Source organism: Geospiza fortis, unplaced genomic scaffold (assembly GCF_000277835.1).
Source record: "Geospiza fortis unplaced genomic scaffold, GeoFor_1.0 scaffold217, whole genome shotgun sequence".
NCBI lineage: Eukaryota > Metazoa > Chordata > Aves > Passeriformes > Thraupidae > Geospiza > Geospiza fortis.
Window position 1 is genome coordinate 1,185,329 of NW_005054392.1, and position 21,231 is coordinate 1,206,559.

Genomic DNA, 21,231 nt, shown 5'->3' on the forward strand with positions numbered 1-21,231 from the left:
GGCTGAGGGGCCGCTGCCTGCGGGACCTCTCAGCGTGGGTCTCTGCAGATACAGGAAATCTGCGGGCGAGAGGATGGGTAGGCTTGCGCTGTGCAAGGGGCCTGTGGTCGGTCTAGTCTGAAAAACAGAGTGGTGTTGGTTTGGAAGGGATGTCACTTGAGTGTTGGCTTCTTGCTAAGAATATCACCATGTGCCATTCGGTTGCTTACAGGTGAGTTGAGAAAGCTTTGGGAAACTTAGCATGTGGAAGCGCCACCATGATTCATGTCTTGACATTTTTCTGCTCTAGTTTCAGCCGTGAATTTAATATAGCACCAATATCTTGCCAGTCTTAATTATTTAGCCAGAATATGTGGGGTACATACAAGAACACGTTATTTCAATCAGTGTCACTGTGGAGGCACCAATATAGCAGGGTGAGTGTAGCAGTAAGGGCAGAGGTTGGATCGCTGATGGGCTCTCCACCTGGCAGAATCTGGGATATGATATAATAAACAATATTATATCCTGCTGACAAGGTTGCTGCTGCCTTGTGCAAGCCATATTGTTATATGATGTCAACAGAGTGGAGGCATTTGCAAACGCAAAAATTTGTTTTGTCAGATGACCACCCTAATTGCAGAATCGAGGTACTATTGTGTAGCTTTTGGAGGGAATTTAGCTACTCTGATGAGTGATTTTGGTTGTTGTTGGTTTTTTTTCCTCTTTTTTTCTTGGCCTTTGTTGTGTATCTGTGACTAGAAGAATATTTGAGAATCCTATGGAGAGATATGCAGTCTCATTTTCGATGCAAATTACTTCAGCTGGTTTCATTTTGTTACTGGCAAATGGAAATAATTTGCATGTGGATAGCACAATCAGCAGGGATTCCTTTTAAGATGGACTGCTTCAAAAGCATGTATTTGCTGTTGTGCCATGATGGGGAAAAACTGCTTTGGAGGATTTATGTCCAGTAATCCATAATGGGTGAAAGAAAAAATAAGAACTTGTGCTCTGATGGGTGGGAAGTCCCCATGGAGTTCAGTGGTGAAGTTTCTTCTTGGCTACACTTGCCAAAAGACTTTACCAAGTGAGGAATGATGCAGGCAGTGCAGACACACTACTGGTAGATTTCCGAGCCAAAAGTTACAATGTCAGTGTGCAGGGCAAGTCCCTGACCAACCTATTTTTGTACTGGCTTAAAGCGAGGTTTTTATTTGTTTTACAGCTGTTAAGAAAACAGCGTCCTGGGTTTTGTGTGCTGTCATAGGGCTGGTGAAACATCAGCAGCTGCTGTGTCTGGTGTGTGAGTGCAGAAGGTGGGCAAAGAAGGAAATTGCTGGGCGTTAGAAGGCACACTGGCTCTCCTTTAAGTAAGAGTAGGAAAGCTGTTTTGCAGGGAGGAGGAAAGGTGTCAAAACTGTTTTGCGCAAGAACTGCCGCATGAGGCCACTTAAGCTTGAGTTGGAGCTTTTCATTGTTTACTTTGTGTAGCCTTACTGCTGCTATGCTTGGATGGTCTCGGGAAAGAAGAAAAGCTTTCATTCCCTGAAACTTTGTCTAATGGCATGGCTTCAGTCACTGATTTTGTTATGCTTTCTCCTTTGTTCTTGTGTGCTCTGACAGCTGACTGTGGCTGTCATGTGACTTGCAGTTGGAATTCTTTTTTTATCTTCTGTGTAGAGGTTTCTCCAGGATTGCTGCAGTATGAGTACCTGGGAAAGAGCACAGGGAAATGGTTGGATATAGGGAGTTACTGGCCAGCTTGGTCTCTCCCAGTTTTTCTTCTTCCCCTTATATATTTCACGTTATGATGCAGGAAAAATTCTGGAGTCAGAGTTAATTTTGTGACATGTTATTTAACAAAAGAAATCTTGACAGTTTGGGTTTGCCTTCTACATAACACTGCAAAAGTTGCTGTGTAATTTTCCTTTCTTTCTAAAAAAAAAAAGGAGAATATGTTTTGAGTGTGATGGTAGAGCAGCAAATGCAAACTGCAGCCTCTGTGAGCTGTTTTGCCTGAAAATCTATACTGGATGACAGGTGATTTAATGACTGGTGATATTTTTGCCCCTTGCAAGGATAGGAGCTGGTGCATAACTTCAACGATTTTTTTGACTTGTGGATGTAAGGGAATCTCAAACTGCTGAACAACACAGGACTGCTATTACACAGACTCAAAATTTTGGAGGTGTAAGTCAATTCTATTTTATGTTAAATGTGTAGTTTTTAATAACACAACTCCTACAGCTGACTGTACCTACACTTCTGCTCATTCAAAACAGTCTTTTCAGTCTTTGTTGTGAAACCACAGCGGTGCTCATCTGTGCTGCTTGAAAGCCCAAGCTTGGCCTTGGTGAAGAAGCACATGCGGAGTACAGGGAGGTGACCTTTGGGTGCACTCATTCAGCTCTATTAAGTGCTTTGCCATATTGAAGTGGGAGATGTCATAAATAAGATATTACCAGACTTATATACCAATGTGGATGGGTGTGTCACGTGCCTGGGAAGCTGCCACTGTAGTGTCTGAATGTGATTTCTCAGCACATGAGCCTCCTCCTATAGCTCTTGCTTACTTAAATTTCAGGTTGCTACCCCTTTTCTTAAGCATTCTGTGAAATGGTGTAGTAGATGTGGTTTGGAGTGCAGCATGAAAGACCAAATGTCTTCTGGATGCAAAAAGCAGAAGAGCTTGTAGTGTAGCTGTGAGGCTGTCATGCATGATGCACACACAAGAAAACTTGCCTGAAGATACACAGTGTGCGTGGTAGCTGGAAAAGGGGACGGGTGAGCTAGAGCAGAATTATGCATGGGTAGGGATGCATTAACAAGCTCTTGAGGCATAGTGATGGCTGTACTTTGTGCTGTTCAAGCTCTCATTTTCTGTAAGGAGAGCTTACTTTGACATAGAGATTTCTTTACTGTACACATTAATTTGAAAATGGTAGTCACATTTAATAGTGATTTCTGTGGCAAGTGAGCTGCAAGCTTCAAATTTACAGTGGCCATCCTGGAAATTGTTCCTGATCTTGTCTGCCTGAGATTGTGCTGGTTGAAACTGCTGGTGAAGAGCTTTGGATACTCGTTTAATCTCTGCAGATAGCTGAGAAGCATCTGGGCACAAAATTGTGTGGCTGCATAATCACATGTGGATGTGCTTTCCAGCTCTGTAGCCGTGGGTTGCCTTGTCTCTCTGCCAGGTCGTCTGTACAACACCCCCTCAGCAAAATGAGCTATTTCAGTGCATTCCCCAGAGAGGAAACACATGATTCTTTGCGACTGTGCTTTACAGCCCTTTGGAGCAGGGTGCACTGTACCTCCCAGCAGTCATGCCTTGGGTGACGCTTTGAGAGCCAAAAAGCTTGAACTGTTGTTGGGGATTGGTGGCAGTGGTCTCTCTGGTGCTCTGCTGATTTGAAGTGGTTCCCTAGCGCTCAGGCCTCAAAGTGGCTCTGGCGTTGGGATTGTGAAAAATGCGTATTTTATGATTGGCTTTTCGCAAATTTTAAAATGAATATTATATGTGTTATGTTAGAAAGTTATGCTGTACTAATTTTCTTAAGTTGTGTGTTAAATACAATTTTAGGTTATAACATAAAGTTAAAATAGAAACTATGCTATGCAAGATACTTTTTTTAAAGAAAGGACTCACACCAAAATAGCAGCCACAAGACACCTAAATCTTTCAGAAAAAAATAATTTATTGCTCTCTTATCAAAAGAAACAAAATTCTTCCTGCCATGCTCAGGCCTGAAGATGCCTTTAGGATTAAGAGGAAGAAGTTGACGATGACCAGACAGAATCCTGTGTTTGAATGGAATTTATGCATCGTGTATGAGGTGTATGCAACAAGCTATTGTTTCTAAGGGTTAATCCTCTGTTAACGTGTGTCATTTTTTGGGCTTATTTTGTCCAGAAAAACCTACCCAGACATCCATTACTCTTTGTTTCTATTGTCTCATATTGTCCTAATACAAATTGTCCAAATTATTATTACTCTAATTATATTGCTATTTTTATAACAATTTTATTACTATTAAACCTTTAAAATTTTAAAAACAAGTGATTAGTGTTTTTCACAGGATGCGCTTGGTGTGACAGGAGTTAGCCTTTCGCACCTTGCTTGACTTCAGTGCCTCAGCTTCTCATCACAAAGTAAACTAGGCTTGGTTTTCCCTTTCTCATGTTATTTTTTATATTGCTTCTTTGATTTGTTAAAAAAACAGAGCTCTCATTTGATGTTGCAGCTTGCCAAAAAGTAGATTAATTTTCTTTTTCGTATGATTGCTGCAGTGTCTCAAGAACAATACTAGGTAGCTGAAAAGGCTGACCTGCAGGCAGGGTTATTCCCAATAACTCGTTTGGACCTTGCTTGCGCAACTGCTTTTGACAGTGGTCTGAGCTGGCCCTGTGTCCTTCTGTGCCTGCTGCTGCTGGTGCATGGCCAGAAACCACCGTGAGCCAGACAGGGAACTGGACAGGCTCAGTCCCCCTCCGCACACATTCACATGCACCTGTTGTTTTTGCTGAGTTAATTTGGAGAGAGGACAGTCCCTGGGCCCAGCTTGTGTCAGGTGCTTGGGCCAGCAACGCTGGCAGGAGACAGGAGAGCCTGCCCTGGGGGGATTGACGTGGGTGTGTGTTTCATCCCTTAATTGTGGGATAGCTCGCAGTTGGGCTTATCAGAAAACAAGCGTCGTGTTGTGGTTTCAGCAAAAATAACTGTTTGACAGTTTTATTTAGGGCAGACAGCCCTGACCTTGAACTGCTCCAGAAATGGCTGTTTGAATGGTTTAATCTGTGAGATGGCATCTGCACTGAGCCCCCTGGATCAGAGGATGCATCATGCCCCACCCCACCATTGTAGCTGTTGCTTTTTAAAGGTGCTGATATAACAGCTCCCTAAACTAGCTCAACTGCATTGAAGCAGGGTAGCTTAAGCCCTTCAAACAAGATAACTTCTTCTGGTCCTGGCAAAGAGGTGATTACATCAGGCATCACCACTGGTGGAGGTGAGTGCTGAGCAGGCTGGAGGAAGCCAGTCCATGTGACTCACATGGTCAGGATGGGCAGTGTGGTTGCCAACAGATTGTTTCCATTATGGATTGCAGTACAGAGGTCAGCTTGTATCTTACTGGAAAGTAGAGCACATGCAACTTGAAACTACTCCCAGATACTGATTTAATGCCTGGAGTCTTACTTGTATGAGAAATAATTCTTGCTTTTACTGTGAGAGTACTTTGCATCTCTGTGAGAACAGCTGCTTAGGCTACATCTGGGCTGCTGTTACTCACAATGAATAAATCCCACCTTGCTCCTCCTACACATTAGAAAAAATAGAAGTCTCTGTAACATCTATGAAAGTAATACTACTCTGAAACTGCACTAGATGTTCACTTCTCTGTGCCCCTGAAGTTGTGGTTTGGAACATGACTGAACATTGGATTTGATATTTCTTTTGTGTAGACTGTTTTGAAGGATTCCTCAACCTTCCCTGTCCAGGGGCCTGTTACAGGGCAGGGGGAAGGTCTGGCTTCAGTGACTGCTTTGCTTCTGTTCTGTAAGCTGCACATCTTGTTTCTGTTTTGCTTCTGGCCTGTGGGTGAACTGACTTGAAGATGCTTATTTCCTCTATTTCATAACATGGAACTGGAAAAGCAAAACCTTAATCTCAGAGTGATAATTCTGTTGTGTGAAGGACTTAAATTCTTGTTCCATTCACAAATAGATTTTAGCTTGCAAGGTCTCTATAAAAACCAACAACACACTGAAGAACAGCCCAGCTTGATCAAAAACATTGTGCCTTAGTATTATATGTTACCTTTTTGTCATCTTCGAAACCAGTAAAAAAAAAAAAAATAGACTACTGAAGCCCTTCAGAAATTTTCAGTTCTCAATTTGAGAAATGCTAACTTTCTGGAACTTCATTGTGAAGAAATTTGGTTTGGATTGAAATGCATTTTCTCCTGGATGTAAAAGCAGCTTTGGTTTTCATCTCTTGCTGTTTTCAGAGCTCTTGAAGATAGGTTCTTCTAACTTCTTTTTTTTTTTTTTTGTGTGTGTGTGTTTGTTGAGAAGCTTTATTCCATTGCTGAACTTTGGTTATTCTGTATTGTGGCTAAATTCTCATCATCCTCCTGCATCGATATTGCCTTTATCCGCTTCAGAAATGCAATGGACTAATCTGAGAGAACTAATCAGTATGATTGTAAAAGGTCAGGTCTGCCTGCTTATGAGGAAAGAATAATGGCAAGTATTTGTCCAGGATTGAGACACACACAGTCCTTGAATGCATACTTTTGTTGATGCTTTGGGTATGGCTCAATACCTGGCAAGTAATTTTTGACCCTTATATTAGGATATAAAGCCTCAAATATAATATTATGCTAATGTATAAAGATTTTCTTTGTTTTTTCAGTTCACAGAGAATGCTCTTGTATTTGCCCTAACTTGTTCCAGCCATCAGTAGTCTGAATTGAACATGGCTGCTGTAGTACAGGGAATCCAAGAGCCCCATAGTCAGTAATTAAAATGGAAAAGTATGTGATATCTTACTGCTGGCTCTTTGATTAGATATTGGATGCACTGGGTTTGAGAGGAATTCTCAGAGGATTTAAAATTTAAAATAAAGTAGCTGAACTGTTGTTGTCCCTTTCCCATCCAAGGACTGAAGTTCAGAGCTGAACAGGAATGGTTTCTCCTCCTGGGGGAATCTGGAGTATGATTATGCTGAGTGGTGCAACACATATGACCTAGAGATTAAGGCAAACAAACCTGATGGGTGAAGCTTCTTATCAACTGAGATTTGTACATTAAGACAAATGCTTCTGTGGGTCAGATAGGTGCACTAAATTTTGTATGAGTTTTAAATAACTAATAAGTCCTGTAGTATCCTCAGTTTTCTGATGTATTGATGAATGTGTATTAATCCTACTGATGTTTCCACTTGGAATAGAAAGGCAGCTGGGGAATCCGTTATGTTGCAAAAATCAAGTGTCCAGGAGATGCAGGCTGCTGCCAGTGCCAGAAGAGGGATAGCTGAGCCAAGGTGACAACAAACATTTATTGAGTTGTGCTTTTTTAACAGAGCTTGGCCAGAGCACCCTGATAGTAAGCCAGGCTGTCTAAAGAGCTCCTGGCTCTAAACTAGATGACCTGGGCCTGCCTCAAAACTGAGCTGTGCTGTGTCATGCAGCTGACCACATTTCACTGCAGTCATACTGCCTGCTGTGAGGGGAAGGAATCCTTGCTCTGTCTCTGAACTTTGCTGCATTTGATTTCTTTTCTGCTGTTACTTGGATTTATTCCTGGTTATATTTAACCTGAACTTCGTGTTCCTTTTCCAGTTTTTAGACAGCTGGTTTTCTGATAGGCCTGTAGCTAGGTAGTGTGATCTTTCACTGGGTGTCTTGAGGATAGCTCTGCTTGGTTTCCAGCTTTTGGCATATATGTAATGCCTGAAGGTGCAGCTAGGCCCTAAAAAGCACTGTTAGCATCTTTTGGTCAGAATACTGTAAGACTCTCAACCCCAATTTTGACCCTGATGCTGGGAGACTCTACTGCTCTATTCCGCTTAGACTTAGCACTTCTGCCACTGTTGTTGGGCAGAACACTAAGGTGCAGTAGTGTCCAGCCTGACAAAGTCATGTGAGAAATTTATTGGGCTGTCAAGGATAACATATCACAGGTGGTGATCCTTAATCAGGGTGGCCTTCACAGAGATTTGATGGGGAAGAATGGATAATTGGGTGTTCAAGACAGGGAAATATGGACTCAGTGTTACATTCCGCAAGTGGTTAAATGTGTTCTGCTCTTAGTCCCAACAAAATAGCAATTATTTCTGGCATTTACAAATATAGAACATAAATAGGAGTTTAAGTTAGTGGTGCTCTTAGCCTTTAACTTGGTTATTTCAGGGACTGGTATCTAGATGGGATGCAATTCAGACAATTTGAATACCATCTGACAGGCATTTTTGTCTTTTCAGTTACACTTGGGAAGCAATTGATGCAGACAAAGAGGTGCTTTATAAAATAAATTTCTGTTCTGGTGTTGAAGAGTGTGGAAGGACAAGTGCAGTCTGTGCGTATGACATCAAGACGAATACCCATCTGTCTGTAGGTAAGTATGTAAGTGTCTTGTAGGTAGTTCAGAACCATGTTAATGGATGCTCTTATAACTGTTGCAAAGTTTGATGTGTTAGCAAAGATTTCCCTCCACTCCCCCCTGCCCTTGGAACTGTGTAAAGCTTTGTTTTTTTGCAGATTTACTAGGGAGATTTGGTAAAACATGATCTGGTTGTAGGTAATGACTTTATGGGGCAGTAAAATGTATCTTATGCTCTAGTTAACTGTAATCTAGTGTGAAAGTATGCAAGGCTACCTCTGGTACATTAAGTGCATCTACTGTGGCAGGGAATGGGCTGTGCACAACTTTGTAAATACTGAACACAGGATAGAGCTTGAGTTACAGCTCTAAAGTATACTTAGCCTAGCCTGATGTAATGTCAGGTCTTTGTTCAGCGCAGGTTACTCTTTGTAATGCAATTTTGGGAGTATTGCTAAGTGTCTGGGGTGTCATCTTCAAGTTGTTCCACACGGAAAGGAAGCTAATTACATGCAGTTCTCTGGTTGTGGTTACACTTGTGAAATCTGGTGTCAGCTTCAGTAGTTCACAGATGTCCTTGGTATTCTGAGGAGAGGCGGACTTGTGCATGCTGATCTAAATATGAAACTGCTGTATTCCTCCACATGTACACGTGATTTCATCAGTCAGAACCACCTTGTGTCTGAACAGTATTTTTTCATGAGTTCATGTGATTTATTTTCATGGATGTTTGTCGCTTTCAAGTTGCTTTTGTGTTTTGGCTAATGAGACAATAACATGAGTACTGTTCAAGAGGTTTCTCACAGTTGACTGTAAGTTCTAATAGAATAAAGTAATAGCGTTCTGAAGAGCAATATCTCCTCAGACTGCTTCATAGTGTCTGCAGAGCTGAAGTCTGATTTAACATGCTTGCCAATCTTGCCAGCCATTGGCAGACAGCTCTTAAAAGAAGCTATGATTCTTCATTGAATTGCTTGAGCTTGAGCTGCCAGAATGCGGTGAAGAGGAAAGTTTCTCATCTGTATGCCAATGCATAGTCAGCTGCCATTCTCCCCACAGCTCTCTATTAACAGTAGAGATGCTTTGGTTTCAGTCTATGGTCGATGAGTGCTTTTCAAACAAACTCTGTTAATGTTGGCACCCAGGCTTTCAGAATCACTGAGTGCATGAAAAAAGGTATATTCAGGCTCCAGAGTTCTCTGGGATGACTGGTTAGATTGCATTTGTATTCAAACTGCAACTGCATGTAGTGTAGCATCTTCTCTGAGGAGTATGGCATGTTAGAGCACTTGATGCTGTTATTCTTGTTGTACATTTTAGGAATGAAACACATTTTTATCTCCTGCTGATGGGGGTCTCAGCTCATATGCTGTTGAGGCTTCAGTTGCCTATGGGTTAGAAGAGAAAGCAGCATCTGAGTGTCTGTTTTAATGTGCTGCTTTGGGTGAGACTGGAATGTGGCAGGTGGAGCGAGATTGAGGAAGTCTGTTCTCCACAGAGAAGTGTGAGAGCTAGAGGCTTGTGTAGATTTTGTTCCAGACTTCTTGTGGAGAGAGAAAGGGTGAACAGAGCTGGGTGGTGACTGAGCAGTATCAAATACTCCTCTGTGTGCAAACCTTGAGTTCCTGAGTGCCTCTGTGCTTCTGAGTAGAAGAGGATTTAGCAACAGATATACTGTGGTCTTGCCAAGGCAGTTTGAAATGACTTTCAAAGGTTAAGCCATGAGTCTTGTTCAAATGGGATATGTTTTTAACTACCCTGCAATAAAGTGCAAAAACAGGGTGAGCAGTTAACATTGTCATTGAATTTTGGTTTTTTTTATTGGTCAAATTGTCCAAGTTTTGTTCTTGCTTATGCCTCTAAATGCCTTTAAATGCCTTAAAGCTTCATCACCATCACACTGAGTTTAGATCATACTAATGGGTCATCAAACTTTTTTGTTAAAAAAAATGTAAAAAATCACTCCTAGTGAGAAAAGAGGAAATCTCTCTTATCCAGGTCTAGGCAGGTGTAGACTCCTGGTTACCTAAACCAGCTAAACCACATACTTGTCTTCAAGCAATCCAGATGACATGAGGTTACCTGTATGCCAAAGCTGTGGGCTGATGAAAGACATTTACTTTGGGGAAGAGGGCAGTTTGCCTAATGATAAATTTTGTTAAGTAGTAAGCTTTCTTCAAATATGGGCTAAATCAGTTCTCTTCTTCATTCTTCCAGAAAAAAAAATGCAATGCAAACAGTTGTGGGTTTTTTTTGTTTTTTTTTTTTTTTTTTTTTTTTATATTAGCTGTGCAAGGGATGACAGCTTTAGAACATATGTTTAGGCCATATGTTCTGAGGCAGTAATCAGCCTGTATCCCAGGCAAGCCTTGTGGCTAATCTGAACTGTGTGTCAGTGGCATAGCAGGGTTTTCATGGAGACCCCAAAGGCCTCTCCTCTGCAGTTTTATTGATTAATCCTAGAAGTTTTCAAGGACAGGCAAATGTTTAGTTCATGAACATCAGTGAGGATGGAAATGACATAGTAGTTATTTAACTTTTCAACTTACCATGATGCCTAGTGCCATGTAGTTGGACTGCTCCTAGAAAATTGAGCTATTACTTTAAGTGTCTCTTAACCTGATGGTGGAAGGTGCACTTTGTCCAGCTGCTGTAGGATGAGTGGACATGAAATGATAGCTGCCACCTAAATCCCTCTTTCTCCTGGGCAACTGATAGATATCGTCCATGAGTGCCTTTATCCTACTAAGTAGCTAAACAGATGGAGTCAATGAACAGAAGATGTTGTGGACAGTGCCTTTGCTACTGATTTAGCACACCTGTGTAATATGAAGTATTTGGTGCTAATTTCTGTGAACAGTACTAGCTGATTTGTAGCGTGTTGCTTTGTGGAAGCAACATATCTCTGAAGGCATGAAGAAACACGAATGATGATTGTAGAGGGAGCTTGATGTAGCTGTGGAAGGAAGCTGATCATGTGAGGGGCTGATGTTCCTTGCCCTGTGAGCAAGGGTGTGATGAGGCATGTGCCCCTGAAGAGACTTAGTAAGACTTTTAGCAAGTTCCCAAACTAATTGTAAGCATGTAAGGGGGAAGAGAGCATATGTGTTGGCCTGTAGTAAACAAGATTTACTGGCTAAACTTGTTTTTTCTTGAATATTACTTTAACTGAGAAAATTGGAATCAGCTCAGAAGTGCCTTTAACACAACGCACTGTGTTTTTAGCACGGAGAGAAGCTAGTGCTTACAGAGCACGAAGTCCTCAGATGGTGCTGCCATAAGTTCCCTGCTAAATGGGAACTTGTAGCTGTATACATTTATAACTGGAGAAGTTTTAAGTCATGTGCATATTGTTACTATATACATCTCTTGCCTAAAAAGTTGTGTTGGCTTCCTTCTGCTAATCTGTGGAAGAAAAGAGGACACCTTGACAGTATCTTCTAAGCAATCATGTGATAAGTAACGCTCTTGCTCCCAAAGCAGTGTGTAGCTCTTAGGTTTAAGACAGCTGCATGGCACTTCGGCTAGCATCAGTGCTGGAAGCTGTAGAACCTGAAGATGGCCTTTTGATAATGTAGGAAATAAAAAAGGCACAAACCACATGTATGATCTTTCTGTGCAGTTTTTTGACTTCTGCTCCTCTTCTGTTCTCTAGGCTGTATTATGTGGGTGCAGTGTAGTTTTCCTTGCCTTAAGTGAGGAGGTAACAGGCTTGGCAAAGCTCCTACAAACGTATTTTTTAAAATAAAACAACATTTGCCCTCTGTGCAAAGCTGCTATCTGCAATGATTACAGATTTGACTTGCTTTCTCCCTAGTGTAGACATAAACTAAAGTGGAAAGGGGGAAGCTGATCCATGCTCACACTTTATAGCATTTTCTGTAGTTCAAACCAAACTAATTGCAGAATTAAAATCTAGTTCTTTAAAAAAAAAAAAAGGAACAGGCTGGAGTTAGCATGTAAGGTCTAAAAGCAGTTGGTGTTTAATATTAACCAAAATGGGCTTGAGCAGGAGTACTTCAGTGGCCTGAGCTGGTGCTCAGCATGACTTGCAATGTGCTCCACCTCTCCCCTTCATGTCAAGTGCTGGGGAGGAGAGCAGTGTGCAGTGGCAAAGCACTGCCCCTACTCATCATGCAGCATGTGAGCTGTGCTAAAGTGGATGGGGGATTTGCACTGAGGCAGTGGATCTGTGCTGGGTTTGTCTGCAGAGAGTGCCAGTGCATGGGCACCAGTGTGTTCTTCATTAAGTAGATTAAAGATTAAGTGGAGCCAGCAATGTGCACCTGCAGCCCAGAAAGCCAGCTGTGTCAAAAGCGATGTGGCCAGCAGGTCGAGGGAGGTGATTCTGCCCCTCCTTTCCCTCTGGTGAGACTGCACCTGGGCTACTGTATCCAGTTTTGGGGTCCTCAGCACAGGAAGGACATGCCTGTTGGAGCGGGTCCAGAGGAGGGTCACAAAAATGCTCACAGGACTGCAGCACCTCTCCTATGAAGACAGAATGAGAGAGTTGAGGTTGGTAAGCTTGGGGAAGAGAAGACTCCAGGGAGACCTTATTGCAGCATTCTGGTGCTTATAGGAGGCTCAAAGGAAAAATGAGGACTTAGCAGGGCCTGTAGTTACAGGACAAGAGGTAATAATTTTAAACCAAAGGAGGGTAGATCCAGACTAGATATAAGGAATAAATTTCTTAGTGATGATGGTGGTGAGGCAGTTGAACAAGTTGTCCAGAGAGGTTGCAGATGCCCCATCCTGAAAATGTTCAAGGTCAGGCTGAACAGGGCTCTGAGCAACTGATAGAGTTGAAGATGTCCCTGCTTATTGCAGAGGGCTCCCTTCTAAACAACAACCATTCTATGATAGACTCTCTCTCATCTTGTGCCGATGCTATTAATATAAATGATATAAAGGCTGAGAAACTGATAAATAGAAACTCGTAGGAGGAAGGAGTGAATTGTGATTGAAACTAGTTGGTAGCAGCTTTCCTTGTTCCTAAGGAGGTGACTGGATTGTAGTAGCACCTGCTGTTGTACTTTTATTTTAGAAAGTGTTTGCAAAAAACCTTTTAGAAAGTACAAGTGTGACTAGAGAGTCAAATGCGATCTTAACTTGGATCTGATCTTCCAAATCAGAAAATCCACAAAGATCTTTAGTTGTACTGTCTTCAAGCATACTGGTATCTCCTGTGCTGCTCAGTGGTTGAAACTAGACCCTGTTTGTTGAACTCCTATGAAGGTGTTTTATTATAACACTATTTTTTCCCCCACCTTCTCATTTTTAAACCCTAGGTGAATTAGCCTTGCAAAAAGTTTCTGAAAGTCTTCTGGAGCTCAACACTACACGTAACTGCTTGCAGCAAGGCAGTGAACACCAAATTCAAAGCAATATTAACTTCCTGTGTGGGAAAACACTGGTAAGTCTAAATCATGTGCTGTATTCTTCAATGGCAATGACAAGTAGTTCTGACTTGCTTTTTACAGAGACTTGCTGTGCTTTTGGACGTACTGATTACTCAACTTCACAGCTTAAAGAAGAGCCAATTATGTTTTACTGTTAAGTTAAAAGTCATAATTTATTGTGGCTTTCAAAATTCAGTCCTGGTAGAAAATTGTTGCAGGTCTGCAGTTTAGCTCTGGTTCTGGCCTCTTCTTTGTCTTCAGTGTTTCTACATGGTTGGCACTGTAGTATTTTATTAGCTTAATATGGAGGAATGAGTCAGCAGTGTGCAGGGTACCATAACAGTGTGAGCCGTTGTTTAATTGTTGGCTGTGCCTTAGCTGGTGAATCTGGCAGGACTGTTTAATAGAACAGTATTGAAGAAAATGACTGACCTCTGTTGTGGGGCAGCATAGTTGACAGCAGTAAACCTTAGGCTTGGTCTGCACATTATTGCACTAATAGTGCTTATACAGCTAGGTGGGCTTCTGAGGAAATAGTTGTTTGTGAGAATGTGTTTGAAGTGTGATTGGAGATCCCTGAAGAGTTTCTAGGGGCCTGTGTACATGCAGTTCCCTTTAAAATGCTTTTGGAGTTACACCCACCACACACTTAACAGACAGGGGAGCTCACTACAGTCTGTGATCAGCTGCCATATTTGTGTATCTGGGAGAGGTATTTATTGGTGCTGCTCTTGGCACTGACAATGCTATTGCACACCCCCTCTTGGAAACCCAGCCAATTCAAACAAAGTGCCAGTGCAGCAGAGACTTAAAAGCTTCTTGTTCTGTTTCAGCAGATGACTCTTTAAACTAAATTAAAAACCATTGCTCAACTTCAACTGTAAAACCAGATCATACTGATCTTCAGGCTTCTTCTGGTTAGCTCAGTTCCAATACCTGTTTGTCTCGTGACATAGTAAAAGATTTTGTAATACTGTCTGGAGCAACTTTTGTCCCCTTTTATGGCAGGGTTAAATGAGAGAGATAATCAGTTTATGTGCTAAGCTGCTTCTAGCTGAGGGGATGGAGAGCCAAGTGAAAAATTGTTGTGTTTTCACTGAGAGACATTCAGTTGAACATCCAGTCCTGAACAATGGTAGAACACCCATCTTGAAATATATACAAATATGTATAACATGAGCCTATAAAAATAGGCAGCTCAGGTCAGGGATATTCTTTCTAGCAGAAGAGGTTGCTAATCAGTTGTTTCTCTTGGAGAGAAGGGAGCTGATAAACCATGCGTTGCCTCACTGTGTTAACCTATTTATATGCATTTCTATTGGTGTCTTCCTTTCTAGTAAGCAGATAGGACTGGTGCTTCTGTCATTATCAGCTGGCATAGAGAGCACTTCTAAAAAATGGAATACAGTTACTGCATATTAGTACTGGATATGTTGAGTATTGGTGCAGACTATGGATTTGGCATCCTGCATCTTTCTGAGTGGCCCAACAAAGCTGTTATATAACAATCTTGATGTTAAAAAGTGCCATTAAGAAATTGTATGCCCTTGTTCTTTGATGTGCTGTGTTCTGTTTCTCTTAATCTTTTGAATAAAACTTCTTAATATCTACAGATGTAAAGTAAAACCAGTCTGTTTTTCAAAGCATTACCTTTTTCTTACTTAAAATAGGGTACCCCTGAATTTGTAACAGCAACAGAGTGTGTGCACTATTTTGAGTGGAGGACCTTTGTGGCTTGCAAGAAAGACTTGTTTAAACCGGTGAAAGAGGTAATCTATGTACTATCCATGCAGAAGTTACTCTTCACATACGTGACAATTTTACTCTAATTACCTGCCCCCACCCTAGATTAATCCGAACAACCTCCATAAACGTATGTTTTTCACAGGTATGTAAAGCATAAATGTTGGAAGTTGCTAGAGCTGAGAATTTGGGTGGTTGTTTATAGTAAAGCTCTTTTAAAAGCTGAAGCAAATTAGTCTAACTTTGGATGCCTCATTTTAATCAGCATGTCTAGCTTTGAGCTTCCAAAAGTAAAAAAACTTTTCCAAATACTAACTGGGCTTATATATTCCTGTTCATAACTTCCCTCTACTTGTGTAGCATGGTTTGAATGTAATGTTTTGTTGTTGTTCTAGGTCCCTTGCTATGTGTTTGATGAAGATCTCAAGAAACATGACTTGAGTCCTCTCATCCAAGTTTCAGGACACTACTTGGTGGATGATTCTGATGATGATTCCTTGTTCATAAATGTCTGCAGGGATATAGGTTTGAATGGTTGTTTATGTCACCTGTCAGTGTGTAAATTTCTTGTAACATGGTTCTTCGCCATTGTCTCCGTTAAAGTTGTCCTATGTTCAAAGATCAGTATTTCAAGGCTTAGATAATTATTTTGAACTCCCTACTCTCCAAGTATTGAGGTGTTCAGAGATAGGCCCCTTCTGGATGTGCAAGTACTGTTAGTACACTTTTTCTAAGTGGGAGAGGGCAGCTTGTCTTGTATCTACTGCCAAATAGGACCAGTGTTGTTCACAGGGCTTCATGTGCTCCAGGTTTATTCCTTTGGACTCCAGGTTGTTGCCCAGTTCCTGATGAACGTCCTGAGGTGCATCTAAAGCATCTAAGTGCATCTAAGCTCTGTTTAGGTGCTTGCCTAAGTACTGGTGCAAAGCTAGCACTTCCCTCTCAGTTGAGAGCTATATGTATAAGGAATTAAACCAGAAAAAACATATTTGAAACTTGCTGAAAAGGTTAGTTTAGCTGTATCCTCTCACTGCGATTTTTACTTAGTAGTTAAATATGTGGTTTGTGCCCCTGTTAAGGGTTTAATGCTTCTAGTTGTAGTGAGAGGTCTATTCTTCTAAACATCTCACTAGCATGAAACTTTTTGCTCACAACTTTGAATTAGATGGTTAATAAGAGACAAAGAAGGTGAAGAGTAAGGAGGGGTTACCCCTGACTTGGTTGTGGGAAAAAAAAAGAAACACTTGGCACACTTCTGGAAGTTTTCAAAGCCCTGTGTATCCAGCAGCTGTAGTAGCAAATAGCTGCAGCTATTTTGTCAGGAAGGATGAATTTGCTGTCCCCAACCAGGGCAGCATGAATTACCACAAGCACTTCAGGTTTTGTCTTGTCAATTTTACAGTCTAATGTAGCCTGTTTTTTAGAACTATTTTTAGAAGAACACAGGGGTGAAATGGCAAGATACTTCAGGTAGAGCAGGGCTTAGAAACTGAGTCCTGTAACTTCTTTTCTATGTGCTATAACCAGGAGGTTCAAGTGGAGAGACCAGAAAGTGCCCTGCTGGCAGTGCTGCTTGCTTGTTACATGATGGTCTGGCATATGATGTTGGCCATCCAAAGGAGCAGCTGAAGCTTCAAGACAAAGACAGGTATGCAATTTTTGTGGTAAAACTTCTGTGGGCACTTCAGTCATCTGGCCTGGAAACAATGCTTTTGATAACAGATGAGTCTTCTAAAACGTAACATTAATACCTCTTCAGTGTTGAAGCATTAGCAGAAAACTGTTCAAAAATTCTGTCAGAGCAGTCTGTCCTGTGGTACTGCCATAACAGATCAAATTTTCTCCTTTGTTGTGAGACACTCCTTTTACAGAATTGCAGAACTCATAGAAGCAAGGGGCGATTAGTGCTCTTGGCCCACGGGCAGTAGGGTAAGATTTGGTCCCGTTTGTCTACTGTCTGAGGGCCCACAGACTAAATGCATTTCACTCACTCTACTACCCAGGAGTACTTGAAAAATTGGGAATAGGAGCAGATGTTGCCTTTCTGTGGTGTGGCTAATCTGAAGCCAGAATGTCACTGCTCTGGGAGCTGTTGTCTTCTGCCTGTTAAACTGCACAGAATAATAATGCATAGTTGGGAAGTTGTGGTGGTCATCCTGTTCTCTCATCCAAGTCATCTTGCTATTTGTCTCCCTGTCAGTTGCCATGTTTTATTCTCCTTCTCCTGCTTCTCCTGATCTGACCCACTTGCCTTGCTCCTGTCAATTTCCTGATGAGTTCATTTTGCTGTTAATTCTGGGGGCAGAATGGAAAGAGTTTATATGTAGAGAGGTGATAAAGTACCATAATGAGACAAAACTTGAGTGGATACTGCTTTCAAAAGTTGTAAGAACATTTGCCACATCCACTCTCCAGCAGTAGTTTTGAGAGCAAAACTGCAATTGTCCTGTGTTCCTGTGATTATCAACCAAATTCTTGCTACAATATGAGTCACAAGGCATTCAGCATAGTCTTAAGTAGGGTACCAGAAGATACTGTATTAAGTAATTTTGCTGGGACTATTTTAATTTTTATTTTTAATTAACTCTTAAGATTAAAGGAATGAGGATCTCCCTAAAAGTTGCTTTTAGGAGCAGGGCTGCATTGGTATATTCTATGGAAGTGTCTGGCAAAGATTGAGGATTTCAAGAATATCCTTCTTCTGTAGAGCATGGTGTCTTAACTGTCTTTTTCATTTGTTGTTTTCTATTTCTAGGCTTGTATTGAGTTATGAGAGACAATACGAGCATGATGAAGAAAGGCCAGGCTTCTGCCTAGGCCACAATCCAGCAGTGACAATCACTTTTGTTTGCCCATCAAAGAGGGGAGAAGAGGTAACTTGAATGTTTTAGTTTGTGTTAACTGGTTGGTATTTAACTTTTGTGTTTTATTTATTTTTATTCAGACCTGAAGAGAGCGTAAGTATTCCTGGCTTGTAGCTTGTAAAGAGTGTGAGATTCTAGATGTATGCTTCAAGTCTTCTAGAACTTAAGAAATAACAAGAACCTGAATAGAATTTCCCCAGGAGTGTGTTTTCTCTTATACTGGTGAATTTGGTTGTCCCTTTACAGGGGGCAACAAGGATTCAAGGCAAATCTCTAAACATAGGATGGACTTAGTGTAGAGTTTATCCTGGGCACATTGGCACAAGAGCTTTGCTTGCTAATGAGCTCTCTTCCTCCTCAGTCAGGCTGGGCAGGCTTATAGCTGTTGCTTGTTACTTAGTTTCTTTATTAATCTGTTCTTCCTCAGGGGGAAAAAAAAGTAGCTACTAAGTGTCATTGCATGGCAAGAGTCTGTCACTTACTAAGCAGACTCATTAATTCTTTTTAAGTAAAATCTGTAGTGCTCAGCTACAACTCAGTTTGTGCAGGACACTGTTTTAGCCTAGCTTGACTGCAATGTGACAGTCACTTCAAAGTAATGCTGGGTAATTTCAGCAACCTACACTCCTTGAATTGGGCAATTGCTAATGCTCTGCCATTTCATATAGTGATGCTTTTTGTTGCAGATTAGTGAAGAGGGAGCTCTTGTCTGGCTAATTTTTGGTTTAATGTCTAGTCCCTCATATGACCTAGATAGGTACCACACTTCACTCTTGTTGCTGCAGAAATAAACCTGACTCTTTTGTACTATCTCTTCGTACTACCTTGCTATAGCTATGCACTTGTAGGATGAGTAGTATTACTGGTGATACTTGTGCCTGTAACTTACCTCATACGTGTGGATCTGCCAGTTGTTCCAGTGGATGGCAGAAATAAAGATTTATGAAACAATTTGAATTTCTAGTGCTTCACTTTAAAGTGGGGAAAACCAAGACTATTGCTTCTCCCGGACGTGCAAAAATATATCACCACAGGAAACTCATCTGACAGAATTGTTGGCTAAAGAGTTCTCAAATATCTGCATTTTGATTTGGACCAAGGGAATCAAAGTTGCTAAAACACCAGTGTGTAAAAGTCTGTTTTGCCTTCAGAGAGCATTTGACCTCTATTTCCAGCATTGAGGACTTCTCTGAGGCAAACACAATCCAAGCTTAGGCCATTTGGGTTCACATCTTTACTTTTTTGAGCACATTAAGGAAAAATATTTTAAAAGTGCTATTACTTTTGCTGTCTTTCTTCTAATGTCTGATGCTTTACTTCTGTTTAGAAGTATTACTACTTGTAATAGTTTGCTACATCATTTGTAAGACCTGTTTTATTTCTTCCCAACACCTATTTCTGAGAGGCCAGAAACAATATTTGCACATCTTTAGTATTAGAGGTGAAGTAGTTGTTACTGATCTTAGAGGAATGTGATACTGTTGCTTTAAAGATTATATTTCAAGTAAGTCTGCTTATAATTTAATTTCTGTTCACTTCTGTTTTAGAGTTCAGGTCCCAAACTTACAGCAAAAACAAACTGCCGGTATGAAATTGAATGGGTTACTGAGTATGCCTGTCACAGGGATTACCTGGAGAGTAAGAACTGTTGTCTGACTAATGAGCAACATGATATCTCTATTGATTTAAATCCACTTACTCAATTTTCAGGTAAGCTCAGTATTTTTCTTTTGTTTTTGTGGTTTTTACTAGCCAGTTTTGCCAGTTTTCTTATTTAGGGACAGAAAAAAATGTCCTGTGTTGATATTTGGAGTTTTGTGTCTGTCCTGATGTATGTTAAAACACTTTTTTTTTATTCATTCAGAATATGTCACACCATATGCAGCCAAAGATGACAAAGAGGAGTATTACTATTACTTGAATGTATGTGGGAAAACCACTGCAGGTAACTGTAAGGATGATACAGGATCCATTTCATCTTGCCAAGTAAAACTTTCAAATAACCAGCAAAAAGTGGCAGGAAGATTTGCGAACCAAACCCTAAGGTGTGTAAATGCTCTTCAGCCCTGCTGACTGGTCTGATTGGTCCGTTTCCTGCTTTGATGTTTACTTACTTGTCACATAATCAACAATTGATACAAAAAAATGCAAGCATTTTTTGCCACTTTTTTTGTCAGAAAAACTGTAACAGTATATATACACAGGATAGCATTAGCAAACAAAGGAGCCAGTGAGGTTGGCAGAGGCCATTGGCTAGACCAGAAGACTTCCACTGACTTTGTTGTCCCAATTGCAGATTGTGGTGCACTGCCTGTTGTCCTCCTTCTTATATGTTTTAAATGTAAAGCAGTATCAGAGGAACCTGGTTCCCAAGTGGCATATAGGGATACTAGTTTGCATGAGATTGTAAAACAGAGATTTATTCATGTGGATATGATCTTCCATTCTGTCTGTGACAGGTTTGTTGCAGTGATCTTCCAGAAGTACGACTTCCTCCTCTTTCAGAAACAGCCACACAATAAACTAGTGGGAATAAATATCCCACCATACCTAGGGGAGTATTAGAGCATTCTTTAATTTCTATAGAAATTAATGAAAAGTGATCAGAAAAATCAGTGGATGCAAGCCTTCATTGCTGTAGAAGTGTCATTATTAATGTTGAACTAACATTTGTTTTCCCTTGGAGTGAGACAATTAGTAATTTAACAAGAATGTGACTTTGGTTATGTGAAGAACACTGTGTGATCGTCTGACACTATATTTCTATCTAAAACTGACTTCTTCCTCAGATACTCTGATGGGGATCTCACTTTAATTTATCCAAATGGGGATGCATGTAGTTCCGGCTTTCAGAGAATGACTGTCATAAACTTCGAGTGCAATGAAACAGCGGGTGAGTTTAACAAGCTCTGACAGCTCTGCTCAGGGTTTGACTCCCATGCTTGCTAGTAGACCTTGTGCTCAAATGAATGCTTGTTTTGAGCCACAGCTAACACAAGAAATTGTTACATCAAGCAGTAATTTTGATGGCTGGCAGGATGTGCTGTGTAGTAGCACTGCTAGTCTAAATTTACACTGATGATTGAGAAGATGGAAGTATAAAAGAGCCTTTTCTTCTTAGCCAGTGGTAAAAAACCAGA

At 41.0% G+C, this 21,231-nt stretch overlaps 1 protein-coding gene across 1 annotated transcript in view; it reads left to right on the top strand.

The window, feature by feature from the left end:
- Positions 1-6,956: 6,956 nt before the first annotated feature.
- Positions 6,957-21,231, top strand: part of IGF2R (insulin like growth factor 2 receptor) — a 50,212-nt gene continuing 35,937 nt past the window's right edge. Inside the window, exons 1-10 of the mRNA XM_005425676.2 lie at positions 6,957-7,027; positions 7,967-8,100; positions 13,374-13,498; positions 15,155-15,253; positions 15,623-15,752; positions 16,755-16,875; positions 17,983-18,100; positions 19,639-19,801; positions 19,956-20,136; positions 20,881-20,984. Of these exons, the coding sequence (XP_005425733.1) occupies positions 6,957-7,027; positions 7,967-8,100; positions 13,374-13,498; positions 15,155-15,253; positions 15,623-15,752; positions 16,755-16,875; positions 17,983-18,100; positions 19,639-19,801; positions 19,956-20,136; positions 20,881-20,984 (1,246 nt within the window). The remainder of the gene's footprint in view (positions 7,028-7,966; positions 8,101-13,373; positions 13,499-15,154; positions 15,254-15,622; positions 15,753-16,754; positions 16,876-17,982; positions 18,101-19,638; positions 19,802-19,955; positions 20,137-20,880; positions 20,985-21,231) is intronic.